The sequence below is a fragment of the Nelumbo nucifera genome, chromosome 5 (genome assembly GCF_055504915.1).
Source record: "Nelumbo nucifera cultivar China Antique chromosome 5, China Antique-T2T, whole genome shotgun sequence".
In the NCBI taxonomy this organism is placed as follows: Eukaryota; Viridiplantae; Streptophyta; class Magnoliopsida; order Proteales; family Nelumbonaceae; genus Nelumbo; species Nelumbo nucifera.
The window spans coordinates 11573232-11597299 of NC_142653.1; the positions used below are offsets into that span (position 1 = coordinate 11573232).

The window sequence follows — 24068 nt, forward strand, 5'->3', positions numbered from 1 at the left end:
ATAATACGAAGAAACACATTGATTATTCAAATCTTAATCCTGTAGCTAATCGTCCAGTCCATCAAACGTCTGGAGCCACGTTTACCTTGTTCTTCAGTCTATTTGAAAACAAACATTTTAGTGCTTTGGGTTAAAAAAAAAAAAAGAGGAACTGATACAAAGGCTTCTTTCATTGGCTTACCACAAAACCAACTGATTACAGATGCTACTGCTCAAAAACGGAGAGAGAGAGAAGCCATTGCAATCAGTTGAAGAAATCTGGGTCAGTGACGAGAGAATTGCTAACTCATACGGTATGCAAGAGTAATAGATCATCCTGCTGAAATTCCAATTGCTTGACCTATTAATTAGTTAGAGGGTTTGCCCTAAAAAAATGTTAAGAAATGAGAGATTGAACAAAGTCATAGTTACAAAAATGAGATGCAACTCGGTTCAAGATATGAAAAAGAACTCCCCAAAGGCTTCTTCCGTTGGTCAGCAATGAAAAAACCGAGTACACATTATTGGGAAACCAGATCTGCACGTAACCTTCCTACCGAAATGCAATCTTCGGTGGATGCTCTGTATTCCTAGATGTATTTGAACAATCAACTCCTAGTGAAAGTGAGGCTCCTATTTGTATATATAGGGATGTACCTTTCAAAATAAGGGAACAAGAAGAAGAAGAATTTCCGCAAAGTTTTCATGGTATCAGAGCCAGGTGCTTCGAGAAATAGAAGATGAAGGTCTGTCGTCGTTCCTCTGTCGGCAAACGAAAACAGAGCAGTGGCGCACCCGTAACTGTGTGCTGCATTCTTCCTGGGCGAAGTAACCCCCATCGGACGAAGCCCTGTGAAACGGTTCGGTCTCTGAAGCGAAGAAGGTCTGCGATCATAAGAGGTACAAGCGGCGCGAGAGTGCCATTTTCAGGCACCGTTGTCATCGTCTCTCTGTCGACAAACAGAAACAGAGCAGCGGCGCACCTGTAACTGTTCAATACACTCTTCCTGGGTGAAGCAACCCCGCATCGGACGAAATCCTTGTGAAATGGTTCCGTCTCTGAAGCTAAGAAGTTCTGCGATCACAGGAGGAACAAGCGGCGCGAGAGTGCCATTTTCAGGCACCGTCGTTGTCGTCTTTCTGTCGACAAACAGAAACAGAGCAGTGGCCCACTCGTAACTGTGCGCTGCACTCTTCCTGGGCGAAGCAACCCCCCATCGGACGTAGTGTTGGTTATCAAGGCGTGCAGAAGAATCCTGGTGCCAAAAATCATTGAAGCCGAGCCCGACCGCGGTAATCCCAGAACTTGACGAGGGTATCATCGCCACACCTGAGAACAAATAGAGGTTACCCAGTCCGGGGTACCGAACGAGTCGGACTGAGTGAGAGTGGCCGCGCAGCTGACACAAGGGAATCTGTTCCTTGAGATCGAAGACTTGGACGAGTCCAGACTCGCCTACCGCATCCAGGAGCTTTCTGTCAATAGTTTTTCCACCATGACCGGTGGAGAAGAAGACAGCAGGAAAGGTGCAAGGAGGGACATGGTCATCTTCTCGCCATACTACTTGCACCCGTCTGACAACCCTGGAATGATCATTTCACCTGTCCAATTGAAAGGTGAGAACTATGAGGAGTGGGCGAGATCTATGAGGAATGCCCTCAGAGCAAAGAGAAAGCTCGGGTTCATTGACGGAAAGTTGGATAAACCAACAGATGATTCGACCGATATCGAAGATTGGTGGATGGTAAATTCAATGCTGGTTGCATGGATTTTCAATACAATCGAACCAACCTTGCGAACCACTATATCATATACGGAGAGTGTGAGAGACTCGTGGGAGGATCTGCGACAAAGATTCTCTATCGGGAATGAACCGCGAATTCATCAATTGAAGGCTGATTTGGCCGCTTGTAAACAACAGGGACAAGCAGTGATGGCTTACTATGGGAAGTTGAAGGTCATGTGGGACGAGCTGGCAGAATATGATCCAGTACCCGCGTGTCGCTGTAGCAGTTGCAACTGCAAAATTGCGACCATACTTGAAAAGAAGCGAGAAGAAGAGAGGGTACATCAGTTCTTGATGGGTCTTGACGACGCAACTTATGGCACCGTACGTTCGAATATTTTGAGCATAGAGCCGTTGCCGAATTTAAACCGCGTCTATGCAATGGTCATTCAAGAGGAAAGGCATCAAAGTATAGCCAAGAGCAAAGAAGAACGAAGTGATGCTGTGGGCTTTGCAGTACATGCTGGTGCAAAAGCAGCTGCTGCACGTACAAAGGATAAAAGCGTGATCTATACACATTGTGGAAAATCCGGACATGAAGCAAAGGACTACTTCCAGGTGATTGGATATCCGGAATGGTGGGGAGATAGACCACGCTCAACCGGGAAAGGAGGAGGCCGTGGGCGAAGTGGTTCGGGCGGACGATGATGAGGAAACAAAGCAAGAGCAAACGCTGCCCAAGCAGCGGGAAGTGAGAGTGGAGGACAAAAAGTTGGAACCACAAATGATCATGACCGCAACGGGTTTTCGGGGCTGAGCGGAGATCAATGGACAACCCTTCTCAATATTCTGAATTCACATAAATCTGGAGAAAAACTTTCCGGTAAGAAAAGTTTTACTGATTGGATAATTGATTCCGGGGCGTCGCACCATATGACTGGAGACATTAATTTGTTGATTGAAGTCCGGAATATTATGCCGTGTTCGGTTGAACTTCCTAATGGGAAGCAAACTACCGCGGTGAAGGAAGGGAATTTGCATTTGGGTGGAAATATTTATTTGCATCGTGTGCTTTTCGTACCAAGAATGAATTGCACTCTTATTTCTGTAGCTAAATTATTGCAAGAAATAAATTGTATTGTCACTTTTACTAACAAGCTGTGCATGATATAGGACCAAACCTCGAGGACTCTGATTGGAGCAGGTGAGCAGTGTGATGGGGTCTATCAGTTCAGAGGAGCAGCACCGGTTCGAGCAAATCGGATAAGTGGAGTAAGTGAATGGGAGTTGTGGCATCGCAGATTAGGGCATCCGTCTAAACAGATATTATCTCCTCTTCCTAAAGTAGATAAATTGAACAGTAAACCTGAAAGTGATAAGCCATGTGATGTTTGTTACAGAGCAAAACAAAATAGGGAAGTTTTTCCTGAAAGTAAACATAAAGCTGATGATTGTTTTTCTCTAATTCATTGTGATACATGGGGTGCTTATAGAGTACCTGCTTCTTGTGGTGCCGTTTACTTTCTAACCATTGTTGATGATTATTCCCGTGTTGTGTGGGTTTACCTGTTACTTGAAAAAAGGGAAATAACACATATTGTTGAGAATTTTTGTGCCATGGTAGAACGCCAATTTGGCAAACAAGTCAGAACTGTTCGAAGTGATAATGGAACAGAGTTTAAAAGCCTGAAGTCGTACTTTGAGACTCATGGCATTCTGCATCAAACTTCCTGTGTTGGAACGCCACAACAGAATGGTCGAGTGGAGAGAAAGCATAGGCATATTTTGAATGTTGCGAGAGCATTGAGGTTTCAAGCAGGTTTGCCTATTCGTTTCTGTGTCTTGACTGCCGAATACTTGGTAAATAGGACACCTTCTTTCGTACTTGACGGGAAGACTCCGCATGAGGTAGTGTTTGGTTGTCTCTGCTATGCCCGTTGGAGCCCTCGAGATAAGGATAAGTTTGGAGCGAGGAGTAGGAAATGCGTTTTTGTAGGCTATCCCTACGGGAAGAAAGGTTGGCACGTATATGATGTTGAGAGCGGTGAATATTTCATCTCCCACGATGTAGTCTTCCATGAAGATATATTTCCATATGCCGATGATTTAGAAATACCTCTTCAAAACAACCCTGGCCCGACAATTACGGCTATAGTTGATGATGATGTTAATCACAGCCACAGAGGAAATAAAAACAGGGGGAGTGACGAAGAGGATATCTGTGCGAATGATAGGGAGAGCTTTCAACATACTAATAGAAGAGAGGAGGAGCAAGGCAATGGATGGGATGTGCAGGAAGTGGAAGCTAATGGCGGTGAGGACAGAATTAATGTGGATCCAGCACCACAAACAGCACCAGAAGAGCAACTTGGCAGGGGACATCGACATCGCACACCGTCTGTTTTATTAAAGCCCTATGTAACCTACACTGCTCGATGCCTGAAAGACCTCATTCGCACTCAAGCCAACTCTGAATCAAAGTCCTCAGGTATGACTCCCTATCCCATAGCAAATTATGTGACATGTACTGACTTCTCCGCTAAACATCAAGCTTTCTTAGCTGCAGTCACGGAGCCGAGCCTACCAGTTTTTCTGAGGCAGTAAAAAGTGAGAAATGGAGAGAAGCTATGAGGAAGGAAATTCAGGCTCTGGAGGATAATGATACATGGACATTGGAATCTCTACCTCCCGGAAAAAAGGCCATAGGGAGTAAATGGGTCTATAAGATCAAATATAATTCAGATGGGATGATTGAACGGTATAAGGCACGCCTAGTTATTCTCAGGAATAGACAGGTTGAAGGATTGGATTACAATGAGACTTTTGCTCCTGTGGCCAAACTGACAACAGTTCGAACCTTCTTAGCTGTGGCAGCCGCTAGGAATTGGGAGTTGCATCAGATGGATGTACATAATGCTTTCTTACATGGGGATTTGAATGAGGAAGTATACTTGCAGTTGACGCCAGGATTTAAATCTAAGGATCGAACAAAAGTGTGCAAACTGAAGAAATCTCTCTATGGACTGCGTCAAGCTCCCAGATGTTGGTTCTCAAAGTTAACAACGACCTTGATACAGTTTGGGTTTGCTCAAACGTATCCTGACTACTCTTTGTTCACCTATTGCAAACACAATGTTCGTTTGCACGTGCTGATATATATTGATGACCTGATTATTGGGGGAAATGATACTACTGCCATTGTGAAATTCAAAGAGTATCTCCATCGGTGCTTCCGTATGAAAGACCTGGGCCCACTCAAATATTTCCTAGGGATTGAAGTAGCTCGTGGCCCTGAGGGAATATTGTCACAACGGAAGTATTCCCTAGACATCATCTCCGAATGTGGACTCATGGGAGCCAAACCAACATCCGTGCCCATTGAACAGAATCATCATCTTGCGTTGGCAAAGGGCACTCTCATGGAGAATCCAAATCAGTATCGACGGTTAGTGGGACGGTTGATCTACTTGACTATTACATGGCCTAAGTTGTGTTATTGTGTTCATATCCTAGCTCAGTTCATGCAAAGTCCACGATAAGAACATTGGGATGCAGCTCTGCGCGTAGTACGTTATATGAAAGGATATCCAGGACAAGGTCTATTGTACCGATCTGATAGCGATCTGCGTCTATGTGCCTATTGTGACTCTGATTGGGCAAGCTGCCCATTGACACGACGATCGCTGACTGGCTATTTTGTTCTGCTGGGGCAGTCACCAGTTTCTTGGAAAATGAAAAAACAACATACCGTGTCGCGCTCCTCTGCAGAAGCTGAATATCGTTCAATGGCTATGACAAGCTGTGAGATGAAGTGGATGAAGAAACTTGTTTTGTCCTTTGGGGTGGCGCATGATGAACCCGCGCGTTTGTATTGTGACAATTAGGCAACTTTGTACATAGCCGCAAATCCAGTGTTCCACGAGCGGACAAAGCATATTGAGGTCGACTATCATTTTGTTCGCGATGAGCTACGGCGTGGGAACATTGTTACTTGCCATGTTCGAACCACAGAGCAGTTGGCTGATATCCTGACAAAGGCTCTGGGAAAAGAGAAATTCGCATATTTCCTTGGCAAATTGGGCATCCGGAATCTACATGCGCCAATTTGAGGGGGAGTATTGGGAAACCAGATCTGCACGTAACCTTCCTATCGAAACGCAACCTTCGATGGGTGCTCTGTATTCCTAGATGTATTTAAACAATCAACTCCTAGTGAAAATGAGGCTCCTATTTGTATATATAGAGATGTACCTTTCAAAATAAGGGGACAAGAAGAAGAAGAATTTCCGCAAAGTTTTCACACATTTTCACCCCACAACACATCCCTGCCGTGTATTGGGAACATCAAAACGATGATATCATCAACGGGAAATGTTTCTATACTGTGGAAAGTTGTGGGGCGGAGCTGATTTTCATACGTAGCTGCAACAAGTAGGCGATTCCTCGCCCACATCCACCACTGGTTCAATTGCTGCGATGAAAAACGAGGTAGACGTGTTATTTACCACGTAAGAAGAAAAAAAAGACACTCCTACGTTTCAAATGACAAGCACCGACGCTAGGTTAAAGAGAATCAAGCACCTGCTCCTGCCTGAGGTTGATAGTTTAAAGAAATTTGCCCCGAGCCTATGACAGCATTCAATGGGTCCCAGTCTCATCCAAGACAGCTGGGTTACTGTCTATTTTATGAAATAGAAAATAGTATAATTGTGGTCTGGACTGGTGGGCCTCTGCTTCTGAGTCCCCTAAATCCATAACCCACCTGCCCACCTCACTACTTGTTGCCAATATTCATAGCTAGAAGGAGAAAAAGGAATTAAAAACAAAGGCCACACCACATTATCTTTCGCCGTCAGTTTTTAGGCATTGCTTTCTAGTTTTCAAGAGTTTTTAGGCTCGAGAGCAACAAAAGTCAATAAGATATTATGCATGTCGACACGCCTCCATATTGGATGGGCCTTGCTTTTGAATGTGCTACTGGAATCTAATCCACATTCTTGTTTCAAGTTGATTTTTTTTTTTAATTATATCTATGCATATTTTAATTATTCAATGCATCGAGTCATTCACATCTCAGATAAATTAATTAAAATATGTTTTTATTGTGTGTATATGCGCGGTAGGGGTGTCAATTGAACTGGATTTGATCCAATCCCACCCAGTCCAACGTGAGTCCATTATAAATAGACCAGGTCCAATTTAATAAATGTTTTGGATCAATTTGGACCGATCCAATTCAATATTTATTGTCTAGACTATTTAATCTGTTCAAATTCATCTTGATTTAGATTGATTCCAACCCAAACCCGGTCCATTGACACATATATTCTTATCTTATATTAATGGACTAGATATTGGCTTAATCCAACCCAATCCAATATGTCTTGTTAATCCGTCCAAATTGATTTTGGACTGGACGGGGTCCAATCCAAAACCGGTCCATTGACACCCTTATATATGCCTTACTCATAATCATCAGAGACTTTTACATGAGCTTTCCTTTAGTATTGTCTACTGATTGTTGCAAGCATAATATGCATGCTTGATCAATCCCTTTGTGATATTTTGTTCTCTTTCTCCTATGTGATACAAAATTTGTACTTTTTGCTTTATTTGCACTCATTGTCAATGCAAACTTTGAATGTCAAAAACTGTTCAAATTTTGTATTATTTTCCTATTTCAAATCTCTCTTATGAAGTAATGATCACACCATCTTTCTTCCTACCTCACTTCCAAGTCCCAAACAAATAACCCTCTTCCTACCTCTAAAGCAGAATTTGCATTTAGTCTATTTGCACTACTCACATGCATTTGTTACAATGCATATGAAATTCGTACTGCAAACTAATGATTTCAAAATTGGTTTCATGAACTGGTCATTTGACCGGTTCCATTTTACCCCAGAACCGTCTTTTGACCAAAAATCATTGATTTGATCAGCAAATCACTGACCCGGGTGTTTGAGCCATTCAAACTGTCCAACAGCTTTTGACCGTTTTTAATTTTTAATTTTTTGTCAAAACAGAACATCCATTCAATTCGAATGATCGGACCATTCAACCCAGAAAACGGACCCTCAACGGTTTATTGTCCGATTCGGTTTAAAAAACCTTGCTGCAATCAAAGAGAGCCTTTTAGTGCCAATTATGGACTTGCCCAAAAGCACAATCCCTTAACAACAAGGAATTCAATGGTGGGTTACGGGGATCTTCATAATTTTTCAATTTTAGGTGCAAGCAAAATCTCTGTTCTTCTGTGTTACGGTGTCTGTCGGTGCTGTTAGATTGTAGGGTAACTGATATTGGAGGGTGACCCCAAGTGCCCGATTAGCACTTGGGAGTTGGGAGTTGGGACCGATTAGCACCACTGACAGTGTCAGTGTTTAGCCGAAAAAAAAAGGGGAAAACTAGACATATGTTCACAAGAGTTCATTAAAGTACCAACATTCAACATTCTCCCCAACCTCCCAACAATGGAAAAAAAAAGAGCCCAAAGTAACTCGAGGAAGTTACTGATTATCAAGCGTGAACAGAGCCAATGCATCAATCAAACTAGATGCCAGGGTCCCTTTCACTCAAGCACAAGTTAAAATACGAAATAAACACAAAAGGCAAAAACCAAATTGAGTAACTGAAAAAGCCTCTTCATGTCTTCCTTCTAAAACCACAACCAGCAATTGATGTGAGGACAAAATCCAGAGTGAGTCAAATTCACTAGCTGTCAAGGTTCTGCATGTCATACCACACCTCACCCTCCCTATAAGCTTCTGGACAATGCTCTAAAGGCCCATGGCCATGTGAGTGGAGAGGTCCGTCCATATCCCACATCCAGCCATACTAATGTAACAAGCAGAAGACTAGGAGTGCTGTCCCTCCTACACCTTCATCAATTCTGCTCGAATGTTTGCCCATCAACCCCAATTTTCTGTAGTGTTCGGTCAAATCTGATGGAATGTAAAATTTAATACCTTTTCAAATTTGATTGCACAGAAGCTTTTAAGCCTGTTCTACATGTAAAGCTTGCACCAGTGATCTGATAAAATACCCAGTATTTTGGTAGTCCCATATATTCGGACTCTAGCAAAATTTAACTGTGCAGAATCGCATATTTTCATTGTTTTAGGAGAAGATGAACAATGAAGATGCAATGAACTTTCCAGAATGACATCCAAACACAGTGGAGCGTCCAGATACAAAATATAGCTCATGCTACAACGATACAAAAAAAAGTAAAGAGCAATTGATAACCAGTATGATATTGTCGAAAGATACAGGGGTACAGATTGTATACAATGGCATTCATGAAACTTATACAAAGTAAATGGTATATCGTATACGCACAGGCTGGATCTGTATTGACTGAATCAGACAAATGAGTTCTGCCACTTTACTTTCTTGCTTGCTGTTCATCTACTTTCTTCTTGGCATTCTTGCTTTGTCCACCTTGCCCTGTTGACCTGGGTACCACCTCTATTATCACCTCATTCTGTCACTCGCTTCTCTATCACTCTTTCCTTGACACCATCACGATGTTCATATCCTGCATCCCGCCCAGCTCGACGATCCTGCAATGAATTGTTCATGTTTTTATTAGAAACAGGAACCAAAGATGATTGCAGAGATTATAAAAAGATGATAATAAAAACAAAAAGATCAACATCTTGCTGCTTCTAATTCGATGTGCATGTCCGGGGTAATGACTGCTTAATTATTTTTAGTTCTGAAGTCAATTCGACATGGCTTGGCCACGGCCACCCATGAAAAAGGAAATATTCGAAATTCTGTAAATGGAAAAAATGGGTTTAAAAGGAAAAACACATACATCTCGGAGGTGGAAATCATCTTCGAGCATATGTATCACATGCCCCATCTTTGGCCTTTTCTGTGCGTCTGAGTCCACACAGCGTAATGCCACTAATAGTGCTCGCTTCAATTCCCTGGAAGTAGGTTTCTGAGGTATTTTAGGATCCAATACTCCCTCAGAATTTCGATTAGCAACCATCGTTCTCAGCCACTCAACCAAGTTCACCTGAAAGTTCCAGACACAGGAGTTGCAAAAAAAAAAAAAAGAAAGAAAAATCCATGGAGCACCAGAACCACTTGAAAGATATTCCAAGCAAGTTAATCACTAACCTCTCCTGGAGGTCTACTGTAATCAACAGGATTCCTCCCAGAAATGACCTCCATTAAAAGAATCCCAAAACTATACACATCGCTTCTCTCATTCAACATGCCTGTACTGGCATATTCAGGGGCTACATACCTGGAAAATACAATCAAGAGGTTATCATTTCCTATGCTTGATCCACGCTTATTGAGGTCATCACTTGCAGAGAGAAAGTAACAGTGACTGGGTGAAGATAATCATCATTTAGAGGAAGATTGAAGATTGAAGATTGAAGATTGAATATTGAATATTGAATATTGAACTCACCCAAATGTTCCCATCACACGGGTTGTGACGTAGCTCCTCTCCGAACCCAAGAGCTTAGCAAGCCCGAAATCAGACACCTTTGGGTTCCATTGTTTGTCGAGCAAAATATTGCTTGACTTAATATCGCGATGAACAACCTTGGGTTCAAGTCCCTCATGAAGGTATGTCAAACTAAATTCAGAAATTTAATCATTACCGAGAAGGCAAGAATTAATTTGAAGAGTAGAAGGATCCAAGTTTGAAAGATTTGTACCCATTTGCTGTTCCAAGAACTATGTTCATACGAATTTCCCAAGTAAGAGGACTGTAAGGGCCTACGTCTCCATGGAGCCACTGTTCTAAGTTACCATTATCTACATACTCATAAACAAGAATCCTGGGAAAACACCAACACAGGAAAAACAGGGGTTTTTTTCTTACTTACACAAACATTTAAAAATCATCCATGGAGATAAAATGACCATCGATCAGTTTCTCCAAGCATCAATAGAATAGAAGAGCTAAGTACCTATGAGCTCCTTCAACACAATAACCGAGTAACCTCACTAAATTCTTGTGCCGAACACGTCCAATTGCTTCAACTTCAACCTTGAACTCTCTCTCAGCTTGTCCCCTAATGAAACATAAATACCCAATTAGTCATTTTATCACCTTTAAAGCAAAAAAAAACGGCATGTTCGAATAACCAACCACCACTGAGTGGCTGAGAATACTGCTATTCTACCGCTGTTGAGAAAATGGCTTCTGTCCGAAACAAAAAAAGGATTAGGTTGACAATGGAGTAAAGAGGGGCACCTGTTATTGAGCAAGTTCTTAACAGCAACCTGGCTCTTGTCATCCAAGACGCCACGGTAAACAATGCCATATCCGCCTTCGCCGATCACATTCTCGTCTGCAAAACCATTCGTTGCGTCCTCAAGTTCTCTGAGGGTATACCAGTGGCCCCAACCCAAATGGGAAACCTCGGGGGCTGCCAACGACACCTGATCAACCGAGCGAGCCTCCCCACTCCCATGCGAGGACCCACCACCACGTTCCGGGTAGGAAATTCTATGATCCTTGCCGATCTCAATGTGAATTCTCTGAAGCCCAATTGGGCTGTCTTCCTCCGCAGGGAAGAGCAAGGCTTGGCGCTCAATTGAGCCATTGTGCTCGGATTCGGGTAATGGGTTGGGAGGAAATTGGTGAGTCTTGGCATCTTGCTGATGGTGAATTGTATTCCGGGCATGGTCAATTTTGATTTCTTGAATTTCTTTGGAAACATTAGGGATTGTGAGCTTCTGAGAGGACTTGTGTTTGCAAGTGTTATTCCGTTTCGAGGTGACCCAGAGAGAGATAAGAAAGAGAAGAAGAACGAAGGCAGCTCCAACACATACACCCAGAATGACCCACAAGCGGAGACCAAAGATTGAGGTCCGTTTCGAGAGCTCATCATTCAGAAACGCAGCTTTATAGTCAGACATTCTCTTCTTCAGTTCTTCCCTCTGCAACTCAAGTTCTGCTTTTTAGTTGTTGCATATATACAAGAACGGAGGGATACACCCAGATAAATAGAAGATAATAGGAAAAGAAAGACCAAGAAGAAGAGGAAAGAGTGGCAATGGAGAAGGAAAGTAAAAGTGATGGGTCTGGACTCTGGAGAGAAGAAAAGGAGGTAAGAGAGCGAACAAGGAAGTAGCAGCTGTCTTGATGGGACTTTTGGAATAAGAGGATTTCCCACTAGTTTGTTGTTCTCAATTTTAATGCACTCGTCATAGATTTGTGCACCAACTTCCCAACCCCCATCCCAGAAAAAAAAAAAGAAAAGAAAAAATTTACATAAATAATCAGATATGAAGTCAGCGAACCAGGGTCTCTCTCCGACTCTCTGTAGGTTTATGTTTTCTAATCCTTTATTTTGTTATGATTATTATTAGTTGGTTTTGTTTTGTTTATTTGTGTTTTGTGGCCAATCAGAAAAACTGGAAATACAAAATTAAAGCGGTGCTAGGAGTAGTGGTGTTGTGTTGCCGTTGGATTTGGGGTTGATCAATATAAAATTGTGTGAAAAAAGATTTTTAAACCTAAAACATTTTGAATTGATCAATTACCTAAAAAATTAAATTTAATGGTTTCTAAACACATATTTTTACTAATTAAAATGACACTAGCAGTAGCGGCAATACATATTTCTTACAAATTGATATTGATCAATCTAAACAGCAATCTATTAAAATTATATATAATGGCATACAGTACCACTGTACCAAACAACCCCTTAGCTTAACTTAACAGGTGAAGATATCAAGCATTAAAGTTGGGAACAGGGCTTCTCCTTTCGCTAGTGTATGAGGATTTTTTTGTCAGAATCATGGACTAATGTGTACGAGTCTTCTTCTGCTTTGTTGTTTATATTTGTTTTATTACTTTTTTATGCTTTATTTTTATTATTATATTCAAGCATGAAGACCACCAACTCAAAAAGGATTCGAGAAAAAAAAAAAAAAAAACAAAGGAAAGATAAATATACTTTTGTGTAGGAAAATTTATAAATGGGAATTCAATGTATTTTGCGTGGATGTCGGTGAATCAACATTTTTTATTTATCCTGGCTTAGAAAAACATTTTATTTATCCGTATTCCGTAAGCAGTAGGTAAGGGCCGTAGGCCCATGGCGGATTTTGTGCTGCAAAACCCAAAAAATGGGCCCGTGGTGGGGTGGGCTACATCTTAAGGCCCATTAGTAGTAGATCAGATGTCTGTAAGGCATTAAGCAGGTCGAATCTGTGACTGTATTTGTTGGATCCTGTTCATATAAGAATATATACACAAGTCACTAATTCCAGGTTAGACAGTGCTTTGATCCAGTAAATTTTAGTCACTAATTCGGATTGGATAGCACTTAATGCAAATGTGTCCACCACGAACACGATTTAATCCGGCCTAAGATCAACTTGAATCTTTCTAGTGGTATGGGCCTTGCCTCACGTCCAGACCACCGTATCAAAATTGTAGGCTGCGTTTGGCATACTTTCTGCTTTCATGCTTTCAAATAATTAATTCCGATGAATTTTGTGATTGTAAAGAATTATTTTTTTAAGTTTGATTTTATGAGAACTTACGGAAATTATTTTTTTTCTCTCAGACTCAATCTAATAATTGATTCTTTGAAACTATAAAATTTAGCTTCAAAAATCATTTTTGCGTCAGAATTTATTCTTTTATGAAGCAAAATTGTGAACAAACATATCCTTATTTTCCTTCGCTAGCCACCACGTGACACTGGAGTAGTCTTTATTTACGTGCAGTTACACTACCACTCAACTAATATTCATGTCCAAACAATCACACCATGTGAAAAAAATTTATTACATTTATTTTCTCTTTCTCTCCACTCAATTTTTTGTGGGCTCCCCACTCAATTCATCTCTTCTCTTCCCCTCTGTATGAAAGGCTACTTTTGCTGCAAACACATAAAAATTGGCAATTCTTTTTATTATTATTATTAAGGAATGTGAACTAAAAATCTTGGCAAAAAGGAGAAAAAAAAAAAAACTCTAATGGGAACTTCAGCCCACTAGGTGCTCATTATGTTCAGATTCTTCCCAGCCGCTTTTAAAAGCTTTTACAAATACCAATGGCCTTGTCTTTTGATTGTTATTATTATTGTGAAAAGATTAAAATGACTTTTTTTTTTCTTTCGAATTTGTTCTTTTATACAAAATCAAACTGTCACGGTACATTCATGATTTTTTCTTCTATTTGTATATTATTTAAGTAATCATTTATCTTATCCAATAACATGATTCTAAGAGCTAAGTTTCAATTAAATTAACACAAGTATTAAGAAATAGACCTCCTTTTGTTTTTATTTTTTTATTTTTAGCTGATAAAACAATAAGTAAAATAGAGTTCGCATTAGATTTAGAATTTAATGGGCATAGTTTTTTTTTTTTTTTTTGTGTGTGTGTGGGTGGGTGGGGGGGGGGGGGGTAGGGGAGGTTTAAACCTTAAACTGTCACTGCTTTAAAATTAAGTAAAATTAATGTGGAGTTTATGTACTATGCTTAGTTGGCATGAATAATTAAATTCGTTATCTTTTTGTTACAAAGTTATTCAAGCTGTTTTTTTGGCAGGAGAAAGTTAATCCAAATCCTTTAATAACAAATCAAATCTGATTTTGGTTCTATAGTTCAAACTAAAAAACAAAAAATTCCAATGTAGAGGCTTTTAAGACATTACATTGGTATGGGCCCAAGGAACCCTGAGCCCAACTCAATAATCTTAACCTGAATAACCCGATTTTCATGACCAGGTTGGGATTGATTCAATGCAATGATCTTAACCTGAATAATCTGAATTGCCCATCCGCCAAACCCATAAATCCCCCAGCTAGGTGCAGCAGGATTTGATCCCAAATCTCTGATACGACCACCAGGAGACCGGTTGGTAAGGCCATAATTGTATAAGGAGAAACAAATGCGACCAATAAATCCAGTTGGCATGCAATCAGTTGAAGCTCGGTTTCACCTCGAACCGGTTCGCATGATCAACATACATCAAGGATTAAACATTATTCTCTTTTTGCTGTTTTTCTTTTTTTTTGTATTTTTATCCATTTTCATCTTTAATAATTATTTTGCATTTGATATATTTATTTTTATTTAATTTAATGAATATATAATATTAAAGATATATGTAATTTTTTATATTTTTAATATTTAATTTATGGCATCATCAAATTGACACATTTCACCTAGGTGGTTGAACAGTTGCATGAAAAAATGGTTTCATTTTCATTTCAATTTTAAAACATGGATATATACGTAAGGCTGTGTTGTAGTTGCTATGGATCTCAACCCTAGCCCAATTCATCCAAAATCTAACTTGGTCGATTGGGTTTCGTGGGGTTGGGAATTTAGGATCTTCTGTCGTCCCACTTCTGTCCATCTCGATGTCCTCTTAGGAGTAGTGTTTTTGAATCGTCGTTGATTCGGATGGTCAGACTTTTCAGTCCAGAAATTATCTAGGCAACTGGTTCTATTTTACCCTTAACCCGTTCTTAGGCCAAAAAACATTGACTTGGTCAGAAAACCACTGACCCAGGCAATCGAAGCATCGGCCAGTTCAACCCTGACAGTGGTTTGCATGAGATTAAAGAGGAACTGAGACAAGACTAATCACATAGTAGAGACAACAGAGAGAAAGAGAGAAAAAGAAAAGAAGAAGATATGAGATCTCAGATCTGAGATCTATGATTGTTGCCGCTACATCTGTTGTCTCTGTTGTCATCACCGGTTGGTGAAGTCAGATCCTCCTCCTCCTCTTCCTTCTTGTTCCCTCCTTCCCTCCTTAATTCCTTTATTTCTTTTCCCTCCTTCCTTTATTCCTTTCTTTCTTTCTTTTCTTCTTTCTTTCTTTCTTTCTCAGCCAACAACTACATATCTTTTCTCATATTGATAACAGTCTAAAAGTTGCCCTGATAATCTAAACCACCTGAATCATTCAACCTGGACGGTTGTTACAGCGGTTCCGTTTCTGGGTTGGTTTTTAAAACCTTGCTTAGGAACGATATCGACTGTATTACAATTGTCCAATGCCAACATGCAAACAAAAGATGGATGGTTAATAATCTCTATTTCTGTTTTAATATTTTTCGTTTATCTCACATCACCAATTGAGATAGCAGCCATGCCATTTGCTCTACTTTTTGTTCATTTATTTTAGAGGAGATGAAAGATAGCGGTGCAGGTCAGGCAGGTTGGGCCGGGTTTATGGTCAATCCAGACTTGACCTTAAAACAGAATATATATATATATATATATATGCAAGATTTGATGCATTTGGGTTAGGCTTAGGCCCGGGCTGGGATCGAGTTTGGGCTACCTAAGGGCTAGGCTTGGGTCCGGCCCAAAAAATAAAAAAGCCCAACTTCTTGGGCCTGAGCCCAGTCCAAAGACTGAAAATCCAAACCCTGCCTGTATAAAATTTTGGGTTGAGACGGTTTGGGCTCGGGCTAAGCCCACCCAAGTTGCACCCTTAATGAAAGAGTAATTCAAGCATCCTCAAATACAGATCTCCTCTCCACAAAAACTCTACATGCACCCTGAAAACATTGGCATCCACCCTGATATTGGGAACATCTCTCCATGAATTTAACACACATGTATAGATGATATTCCTAACATGTGGATGAATGCCAATATTTTAAGGTGTATGCAGAGTTTTGTGGGGGACGGAATCCAGGCCCGTTTCCTTGAATTAAATCCTTTTTCCACTTTTTTGTTTTATTTTCTAAAAATAAAAAATGATAAGAGAGCAATTGATGGTGGCTCAATTGGTAGGTTCTTAGACTATTTGAAAAGGAGACCTAGCATTAAGTCCTATTGCCAACAGGGTTGGGGGTAAAGGCGTAAAGCTACCCCCATTTCAAGGGTCTCATCGTTCAATTCTTTTGTGATTGGTTCGGTCTTCAGTTTTTCAGTTTTCATTTTTATATTTATAATAAATAAATATAAGATCAATCTAGATATTTTATTCTCATTCTATTTTCTTCTCAATCGACAATAGAACCACTACACAAGATTGGCCTCCACCTTTTTTTTTATATTTTCTATGTTTTCTTCAAAACAAATCTACCTCTAGTTTTGAGAGAATGAAAAAAAAAAAAAATGAAAAATGAAGAAAAACACACAACAGATTTCCGGGAAAAAAGAAGGGTGAAAAGCAAGAAAATAAACTTACAATGGCATCGGTGAAAGTTGAGTTGCAACATGTTGTGGTAGAGACCAATTTCCATACCTTCACCAACATAAGTCATGCTTAGCAAATCAATCTAGGAGGAGACCTTTATACAGCACTGAACTTGTGGTGACCATCAATTCGAGTTTTTTTTTTTTTTTCTGTTTTTCGGTATTCGGTGCTGTGAACCTCCCCCTGACCCCTTTTCTTCCTAAAGTAGTGGTTGCGGGATTCGATTTCGCATTACTGCTAGAATAAACCAGCTATATAAGACACCAACGAGCCACTTCTCGATTGGTTCAATTCAAATGCAGACCATTGCAACATTGGTGGAGTTGGAAAGGTTTGTGAATGATGAAGGAGATGCAAAATGGTTTACCTAGAAATAGATGTAAAAAAAATTCATTTTATATTTTTGAATGTTTATGTATAACTGCTTAAGTATGATGGTATACATAGTAGATAGTCATCAATGCTATGCCTTCTTTTGAAAAAAAAAAGGAGTCATCAAGCGATAGATGCAAAGGACAGGAATCAAGGGAAGGTTTAAAACTAAATAGACTTATTAATTGCTAGTTCTTTCTAGGTTAACCGAGAACCGAACTAGTTGATTTGGTTAATCAGATTTTTTGGTTTGGTTTACTCAATTCAACTTTTTAAGTTTTTGATGAGCACCAGTATCCATTGTGTATCCCTAAGAAGTAAAAAAATATGGATAAAAAAATGGAAGCTGGCCATTTAATAAGGCTCCCACATGTCAACCAAAGTGCCATGTGAAATATGACATGGCATATTGATTGAGAGTCCATCTCAACATACATGAGAGATTGAGAGGTATCACCACTCGACCATGGTTTTTAAAATCGACCCAGTGACCGAACCAGTCAAGGGTCCAGTTACTGGTTTGAACAGTCGGTCTGTTCTAATAAAAAAATAAAAAAATATTAATAAAATTGAAAAACAGTCAAAATCGTTCGAACAGCTAACCGTCTGGTTCAGCGGTTTTAGGGAAAAATAGAATCGATTAGGTGACCGGTTTCCGGTTTTTCCGGTCCGGTCCGGTTTTGAAAACCATGCCCCAACATAGAGACAAGAGCATCTAAGGCTGATAATGATCAAATTGAGGGGATGTTTGGAAGCGTGACCGTTTTTCTAAAAAACGATGCCACGTTGGATCCATGTAGGTGATTTCACAAATGCCCACATACATGATTGTTTGGTTCAAGTGCTTTTTTGAAAAAAACGCTGAAAAATGGGCATACCTCTTAAATCAGGACCCAACCGTTGCATGCAACGTCAAATTTGGCGTTTTCATGCTTCGGTGAACCATTGCCCCCAACGGTTGACTGATTGGCGATTACGTGTATCCTATGTGACGCTTACCTATCAGTACATACATGAAAAATGATGATGAAAATCACCTTACCAAACAGCACAGTGTTGCTCACTGCCTACGTGGCAGAAACACTCCCAAACATATCAAGGCATTTTTTTTTGTGAAAAATGGGTCTAACAAGCATGGGTGTTTTTTTTTTTTTTTTGAAAATCAGTCCAAAAAAACGCCCACGCTTCCAAACACCATATGAATTATGGGGTCTATCTAATTTGATTTATTTATCTTAACAAATATCTGATTCGAATCGGATTAGGCTTAAGAGACAATATTGACTATAGGGTAGTGGCTAGAAGGGGAGGAGAGAGAGAGAGAGAACTTGTAATTTGCATCCCTTGAGTCTAGATCTGCTCCTTACATGAGTATTGATGAAGGAAGATTTGGCCCAACCTCGCAAATCACGGCACGTGGCAAAAAAGGCAAGTAGCTCGGCACTCAAGACAGCATACCAAGGGTACAAACACCAAAGGGACCAGCAGGCCCGAACTCCCTACTTAGAGCTCGAACTCCCTAGCAAGAGGCCCGAGCTCCCTACTTAGAGCTCGAACTCCCTAGCAAGAGGCCCGAGCTCCCTACTTAGAGTCCGAACTCCCTAGCAAGAGGCCCGAGCTCCCTACTTAATGCCCGAGCTCCCTACTTAGTGGTCGAACTCTCTGCAAGGTGCCCGAGCTCCCTACTTAATGCCCGAGCTCCCTACTTAGTGGTCGAACTCTCTGCAAGGTGCCCGAACTCCCTACTTAGTGATCGGACTCCGTGCGAGGTGCCTGAACTCTCCCTTTTGACCCCGTCACACAAAGCAGAGACTCGAACTAGCCCGTCTTATGACAGTTCGGGGCCTCCCCTTATCCGAGCTCGAGACTTTGCCACACGCACCGCTCCAGGCACTTCGCTTCCGGAGCATCGAACTGAGCGAACCACGCCGTACCTGACACCGAAGGAGTCCGTATCCAGGGGCGGCGCACCTAACTGACTTAGGATCTGACGCTTGACGGCCGCATTTCCAACGGCCATCTGCCATCGTCACCTGTCACCACTGCCTCCAGTTACAGAGACGGCTCCGACAAAAGGAGCAGTGATGGTTCTGTCCCAGCAGAGGCGATGACGCCCGAACTGGCAGAAGCACGGAAATACTCATTCCCGACCTGACAAGAGTCTAGGAGTAAGTGCGCGAGGTGGTTATAAAAGGCTCTCCACCCCCGAAGAGGAGATATAAAAACTTTGCGCTATCTGGTTTATCTTGCCTTTAAAGGATTCTAACTTAAGCTTTAGAGCCTTTACACCGAGTCCTCCCCGGAGTTTCCTCATTTCCTCCGTTTCAGGTTCTCTGTTACTCGGTTCAGAGGCAAGATCGCTGACAATTAAGACCGACTGGATTGCGCATCATCAAATATTCTTCACACCGATCTCACAACATGTTTTTGTTGCACATGGGAACATGTCTTAAACATTATTATTCTTTGAGAGATGTTCCTAATACACGATGGGATGTGGCTGAGGTCGTTGAAAGAGAGTGATACGTGAGGAGCAGATCCCATTACTCAGACCTTAGCGCTAGACTGGTGGTGGAGAACTGTTGGATTGGTGGTTGGTTGCTGGTTGCAGCGGCCACCCTCTCCAAACAGTAGCATTGCAGCAATGCAGACTGACTGTCAGAGTTGTCTAGGTCCGGCGGGCGGCGGTCAGGCTTCCACGAGCGAGAGAGGTGTGTTAAACTGTTAACTGTTGGGTTTGTAGCTTATAAGCCAAATTAATATTTTAGCCCAAATCCAATGACCCCAATCGATTAGGGTTTGTTGCTTACAAGCCAAATTAATATTTTAGCCATAATAAAAATAAAAAATTACAAAGATACAAAAGAAAGTTAAATATAAATGTAAGGGGTAATGGGGTATAAATGTTATATAAAATTATTTTAAAACATATATAAAAAATTTTAACGGATCTGATCGGGGGTATAATCGAATTCTATCCATTAACTAAATGGATCGCCCTTTTCCGAACCGATCCGATTTGTTAAGACCGAATGGGATATTCAAATCCGTCTCTTACCATCGAATTTTAATTCGGATCGAATGTGATCCGGATTATTTGCAGCCTTAAATATTTAGAGTATGAACATCTCCCATCAACATCAATTACAGCAAAGGAAGTACAAGGGATATTCCGGAAGCACGGCTACAGAATCTTGTAGTCAGCAGATCAGGGCTTTCCGGTATTCCGGATCAATGATTTTTTATTTTTGTGTGGGCCCTATCCACTGGAGCACATCTTCCTACGCACCCATACTGCTGGTATGGACAGTGGAAACATGACGAGGGCTCAAGCTCAAGAAGGCGAGACCGGATCTGCTCCTGATACTTATCAGGGCGCCTCACAACGATCTCACAAGCACATTCTACCGTGCATTGGGAATATTTACGGGAGATGTTCTCAATAGATGTGCCTGTGAGACGCCCTGTGTGAAGAGCAGATCCCAATTCCAAGTAGGAAGAGTTTGGGTTGGGCGTCCGCCTGCGCCCACTACTTCATCACCTCCCAATCCACAGTACACACCACCTCCATGTCCTGATGTCCAGTGTCCACCCAACCTTTTCGTTTTTTCAATTCCCCAACTTGCCAAACACTTCCTCGTTGTTGTGATGGCTTGAATCAGATTCCTCACATTTTTATTGTACCCAGTCTCTCTCATTCTCCATTTCCAACGCACTCGTGAATTTGATACCGTCGGTCGTTTCCCCCTCTTTTCATTCTCGATCTCAGTCTCTAAATTCAATCTCTTAATCCCCTTCGACCACCAAAACCATACTAACACCATTACAGATGTAACCAAAAGAAATAACGTTTCACTTCTCCCTCTGCGGCTCTGCCAACAAGAATGTTCCTTCTTTCTATCCATCCAAGTTCACTTCCTGTATAAATAATTAGCCAATGTTGCGGATCAACCCTAGCCTCCGCCTCTCTCCCTCCCACTCCTATTCCTCATTTCGCACTTCTCCCAATCCCTCCTCCTCTTACAGGGTCTGTTGTATAGCCACAGACCCGCCTGTCCGTCCCACTCCTCCTCGCTGGTTCCATGTTCCGGGAGCTATCGATGTATCTAATGGCTTCGGTCTCCATCTCGTCCAAGACTCGAACGTAAGTGGCATCGGTGGTTCGAGGAGAAGCTCTGCTGCTAACACTACTAGGGTCAATGCAAGAGAAAAGAGATGGTCATGCGACAGGGAGAGCTACCTGGCCGATGATGGCGATGCCCTCCCCCTTCCCATGACTTATCCAGATTCTTCCCCGGTACTCCCGGAGGAGATCGATCGTCGCCTTCAGTGCAACCCCCGAGTTGAGGTGATTGTTTACTTTTTAATTAATGACATTGATTTAGAAGCAAACAAAAAAGATCATTTTGCATACTTCTAGTAATTTTAATTAATGTCTCATCTTTGAATTTTAGAACTGTAAACAAGTGGTGTATGAATGGACTGGGAAGTGCAGACGTTGCCAAGGTTCTGGTTTCGTCAGTTATTATAATAAAAGAGGAAAGGAGATTATCTGCAAATGCATCCCTTGCCTTGGAATCGGTACTCTTTTTCTCTACTTCTCTTGTTCTTTTGTCGTTTTTTTTTTCTTATTCTTACAGAACAAATTCTGTTTCTTGTGCTTCAATGTCTTGTTGGTTAAGAAAAAAAATTGATCCAGTATGGTGAAAAGAAATAAGATAAAGGCCGCTCAACAAAAGTAATGTATTTCGAGGTTTTATCCATCTTTGGTTTATTCGACAACTTTATGGAAGGGATGGTCCAGACTGTGGAATCTACCCTCTGCAAAACATAAGACTTGATGTTTATGGTTCAAGAAACTTGCTTTGAAGCATCTAACTGTAAATAGCTTCGTTCTTTTCTTACTTCTTGTCCGTTATTTATTTGATTGCTAGTCTATGTAACTTTTTTATTCCTACATTACATTGGCAGATAATTTTACAGCAATCTAACAAGCAGGGGATTGATACCTGTTTTGTGTGGCACTTGTTTACCTTTTTGTTTGGTAAATTACGGACTTCCACCTTGTACCTTGGGGTAGTGACACTTAGCCCCTCAAATTTTCATTTTTAATGGGCTTGATGTGAAAGATAAAATTATAAAATTGCTCATTCTAAGTTCTATATTCTCTCGTATATTTTTCTGTCTTTCTGTATTTTCCTTTTTTTCTTTGTTATATTTTCTGCACAATTTCCTACTTTTCCTTTATTTTCTTCTTTTTCTATGTTGTGTTTTATCAATTTTCCACAAAATGGTCTCATAAAATGATATGAAGGCAGTTTGGGGTTTTAGAAATGTTTAAACATGCACATGACAGTCACATGAGAATCTTTATGAAGTTAACCAACGAATACTAACAGTGGAGGCAAAGTGCTGCAATCTAAAAGTTCATGGTGGGTCTTGTTGCAAATGAAAGTTCAGGGGGTTAAGTGTCACTACCCCAAAGTACAAGGTGGCAGTCTGTAATTTACCCTTTTTTGTTCCAGTGTGAGTTGCTCCTCCAGAGATGACAATTATTTTTTATTTGCTTTCAATGGTGGCCATTCAAGCTTGGGCCAAAGGGTTTGCGCCTTCTGTAGTGGTATGATGCATGCTATTACATGGGGTGTTTGGGAGGATGAAAGAAAATGATTTTGAAGGGAAAGCATACTCTTGTATATGCTTAGGAGAGGACACGAGTCTTCCTTGGGTCTTGCCAAGGAGTGAGGGCACCATTCATTCCGTTGAAAATGCTACCATTCTTTGTGAAAGATAAAATTAGTTTTCAGACGAAGCAAGTTAAAAGTTGTTAAGTTGGGATTGGTAGTGCCATTGCACAAGTAGGGGCAGAATGGACCATGGATGTAGGAGCCGGCACACAAAGATATAAACCATAACCCATTAATTTAATCCATGTAATCTCTTGTGCTGACTTCTGTTTCTTGACTCGAGTGCTCTAAAAGTCTAGTCCATAGAATGTGATAGTTTGGATGGTTAAGACCATTGGATCTGCTTTATTTTACTGTTAAGACCATAGATGCAATAACTGCAAGCCTTTGGGTGCAATGCTTAAGCTTCGTAGATATACCAATTTTTAAGAAAATAAAGGATTTGAGAATATTAGGACTTTTAGAGAAAACCGTCACATTCTTTACAAGTTACACGCCATTTAATAACTATAAGAAGCTCTATATTTTAGTATATGAAAATGGCTTTAAAAAGGTTAAAGCATTAGAAACATGCACATATAAACTTTTAAATTTCAGTGAGCAGATATTTATTTTCTATGATATAACCCCCAGCTGTAATCTTTTAATTGTGGTTTAATATTCATTGCAATTAAAGTTGTACTGAATTCCCTTCATCTGTGCAGGATATGTTCACAAAGTTACAACCCGCAAGGACATTGAAGTGATGGAGGATTTAGATAATGGGAAAGCTCCCTGAAACAGATATACACAAATCTTTTTTTTTTTAAGTTCTTAATTTTCCTTAAATTTTTAATTTCATTCTTTTTGACGAGCTCCCCATCTGTCCTAATTATGTAATAATGTAATACAACTATTGATGTTATTCTTTTGCTACTTCTGGCCTATTAGTTTATAACTCACTTTGCTATGGATTGCGAAGGATAATTCCATCAGGATGTTGGAACTTTGAAGCAGAATAAAAAAGAGTAGAACATCACTTTACACTGAATGCATATTCTTTTCCTTTGATTCTAGTCTATTTATGCTCTTCTCTCTCTTTATCTTGCTTCCATTCATAACTTTTAAAAATTTCCAACCCTTAATTGCAAGTAAGTG

General features: G+C 40.6%; 3 protein-coding genes across 3 annotated transcripts; 2 read left to right on the top strand and 1 right to left on the bottom strand.

The window, feature by feature from the left end:
* The first annotated feature begins 1475 nt into the window (after positions 1 to 1475).
* On the top strand, positions 1476 to 4310 carry LOC148791236 (uncharacterized). Its single transcript, XM_088887544.1, has 2 exons — positions 1476 to 2324; positions 2880 to 4310. The coding sequence occupies exons 1-2, from the start codon at positions 1476 to 1478 to the stop codon at positions 4308 to 4310; spliced, it is 2280 nt and encodes a 759-aa protein (XP_088743670.1).
* Positions 4311 to 8836: 4526 nt separating this feature from the next.
* On the bottom strand, positions 8837 to 11873 carry LOC104606068 (putative serine/threonine-protein kinase At1g01540). The gene is made up of 7 exons (XM_019199181.2): positions 10936 to 11873; positions 10649 to 10753; positions 10394 to 10516; positions 10141 to 10311; positions 9840 to 9969; positions 9529 to 9735; positions 8837 to 9271 (listed from the first exon to the last, which is right to left on the bottom strand). The coding sequence occupies exons 1-7, from the start codon at positions 11601 to 11603 to the stop codon at positions 9188 to 9190; spliced, it is 1488 nt and encodes a 495-aa protein (XP_019054726.1). The 5' UTR covers positions 11604 to 11873; the 3' UTR covers positions 8837 to 9187.
* Positions 11874 to 20681: 8808 nt separating this feature from the next.
* Positions 20682 to 23961, top strand: SCO2 (protein disulfide isomerase). Its single transcript, XM_010271109.3, has 3 exons — positions 20682 to 21592; positions 21699 to 21825; positions 23636 to 23961. The coding sequence occupies exons 1-3, from the start codon at positions 21182 to 21184 to the stop codon at positions 23707 to 23709; spliced, it is 612 nt and encodes a 203-aa protein (XP_010269411.1). The 5' UTR covers positions 20682 to 21181; the 3' UTR covers positions 23710 to 23961.
* The last annotated feature ends 107 nt before the right edge of the window (positions 23962 to 24068 follow it).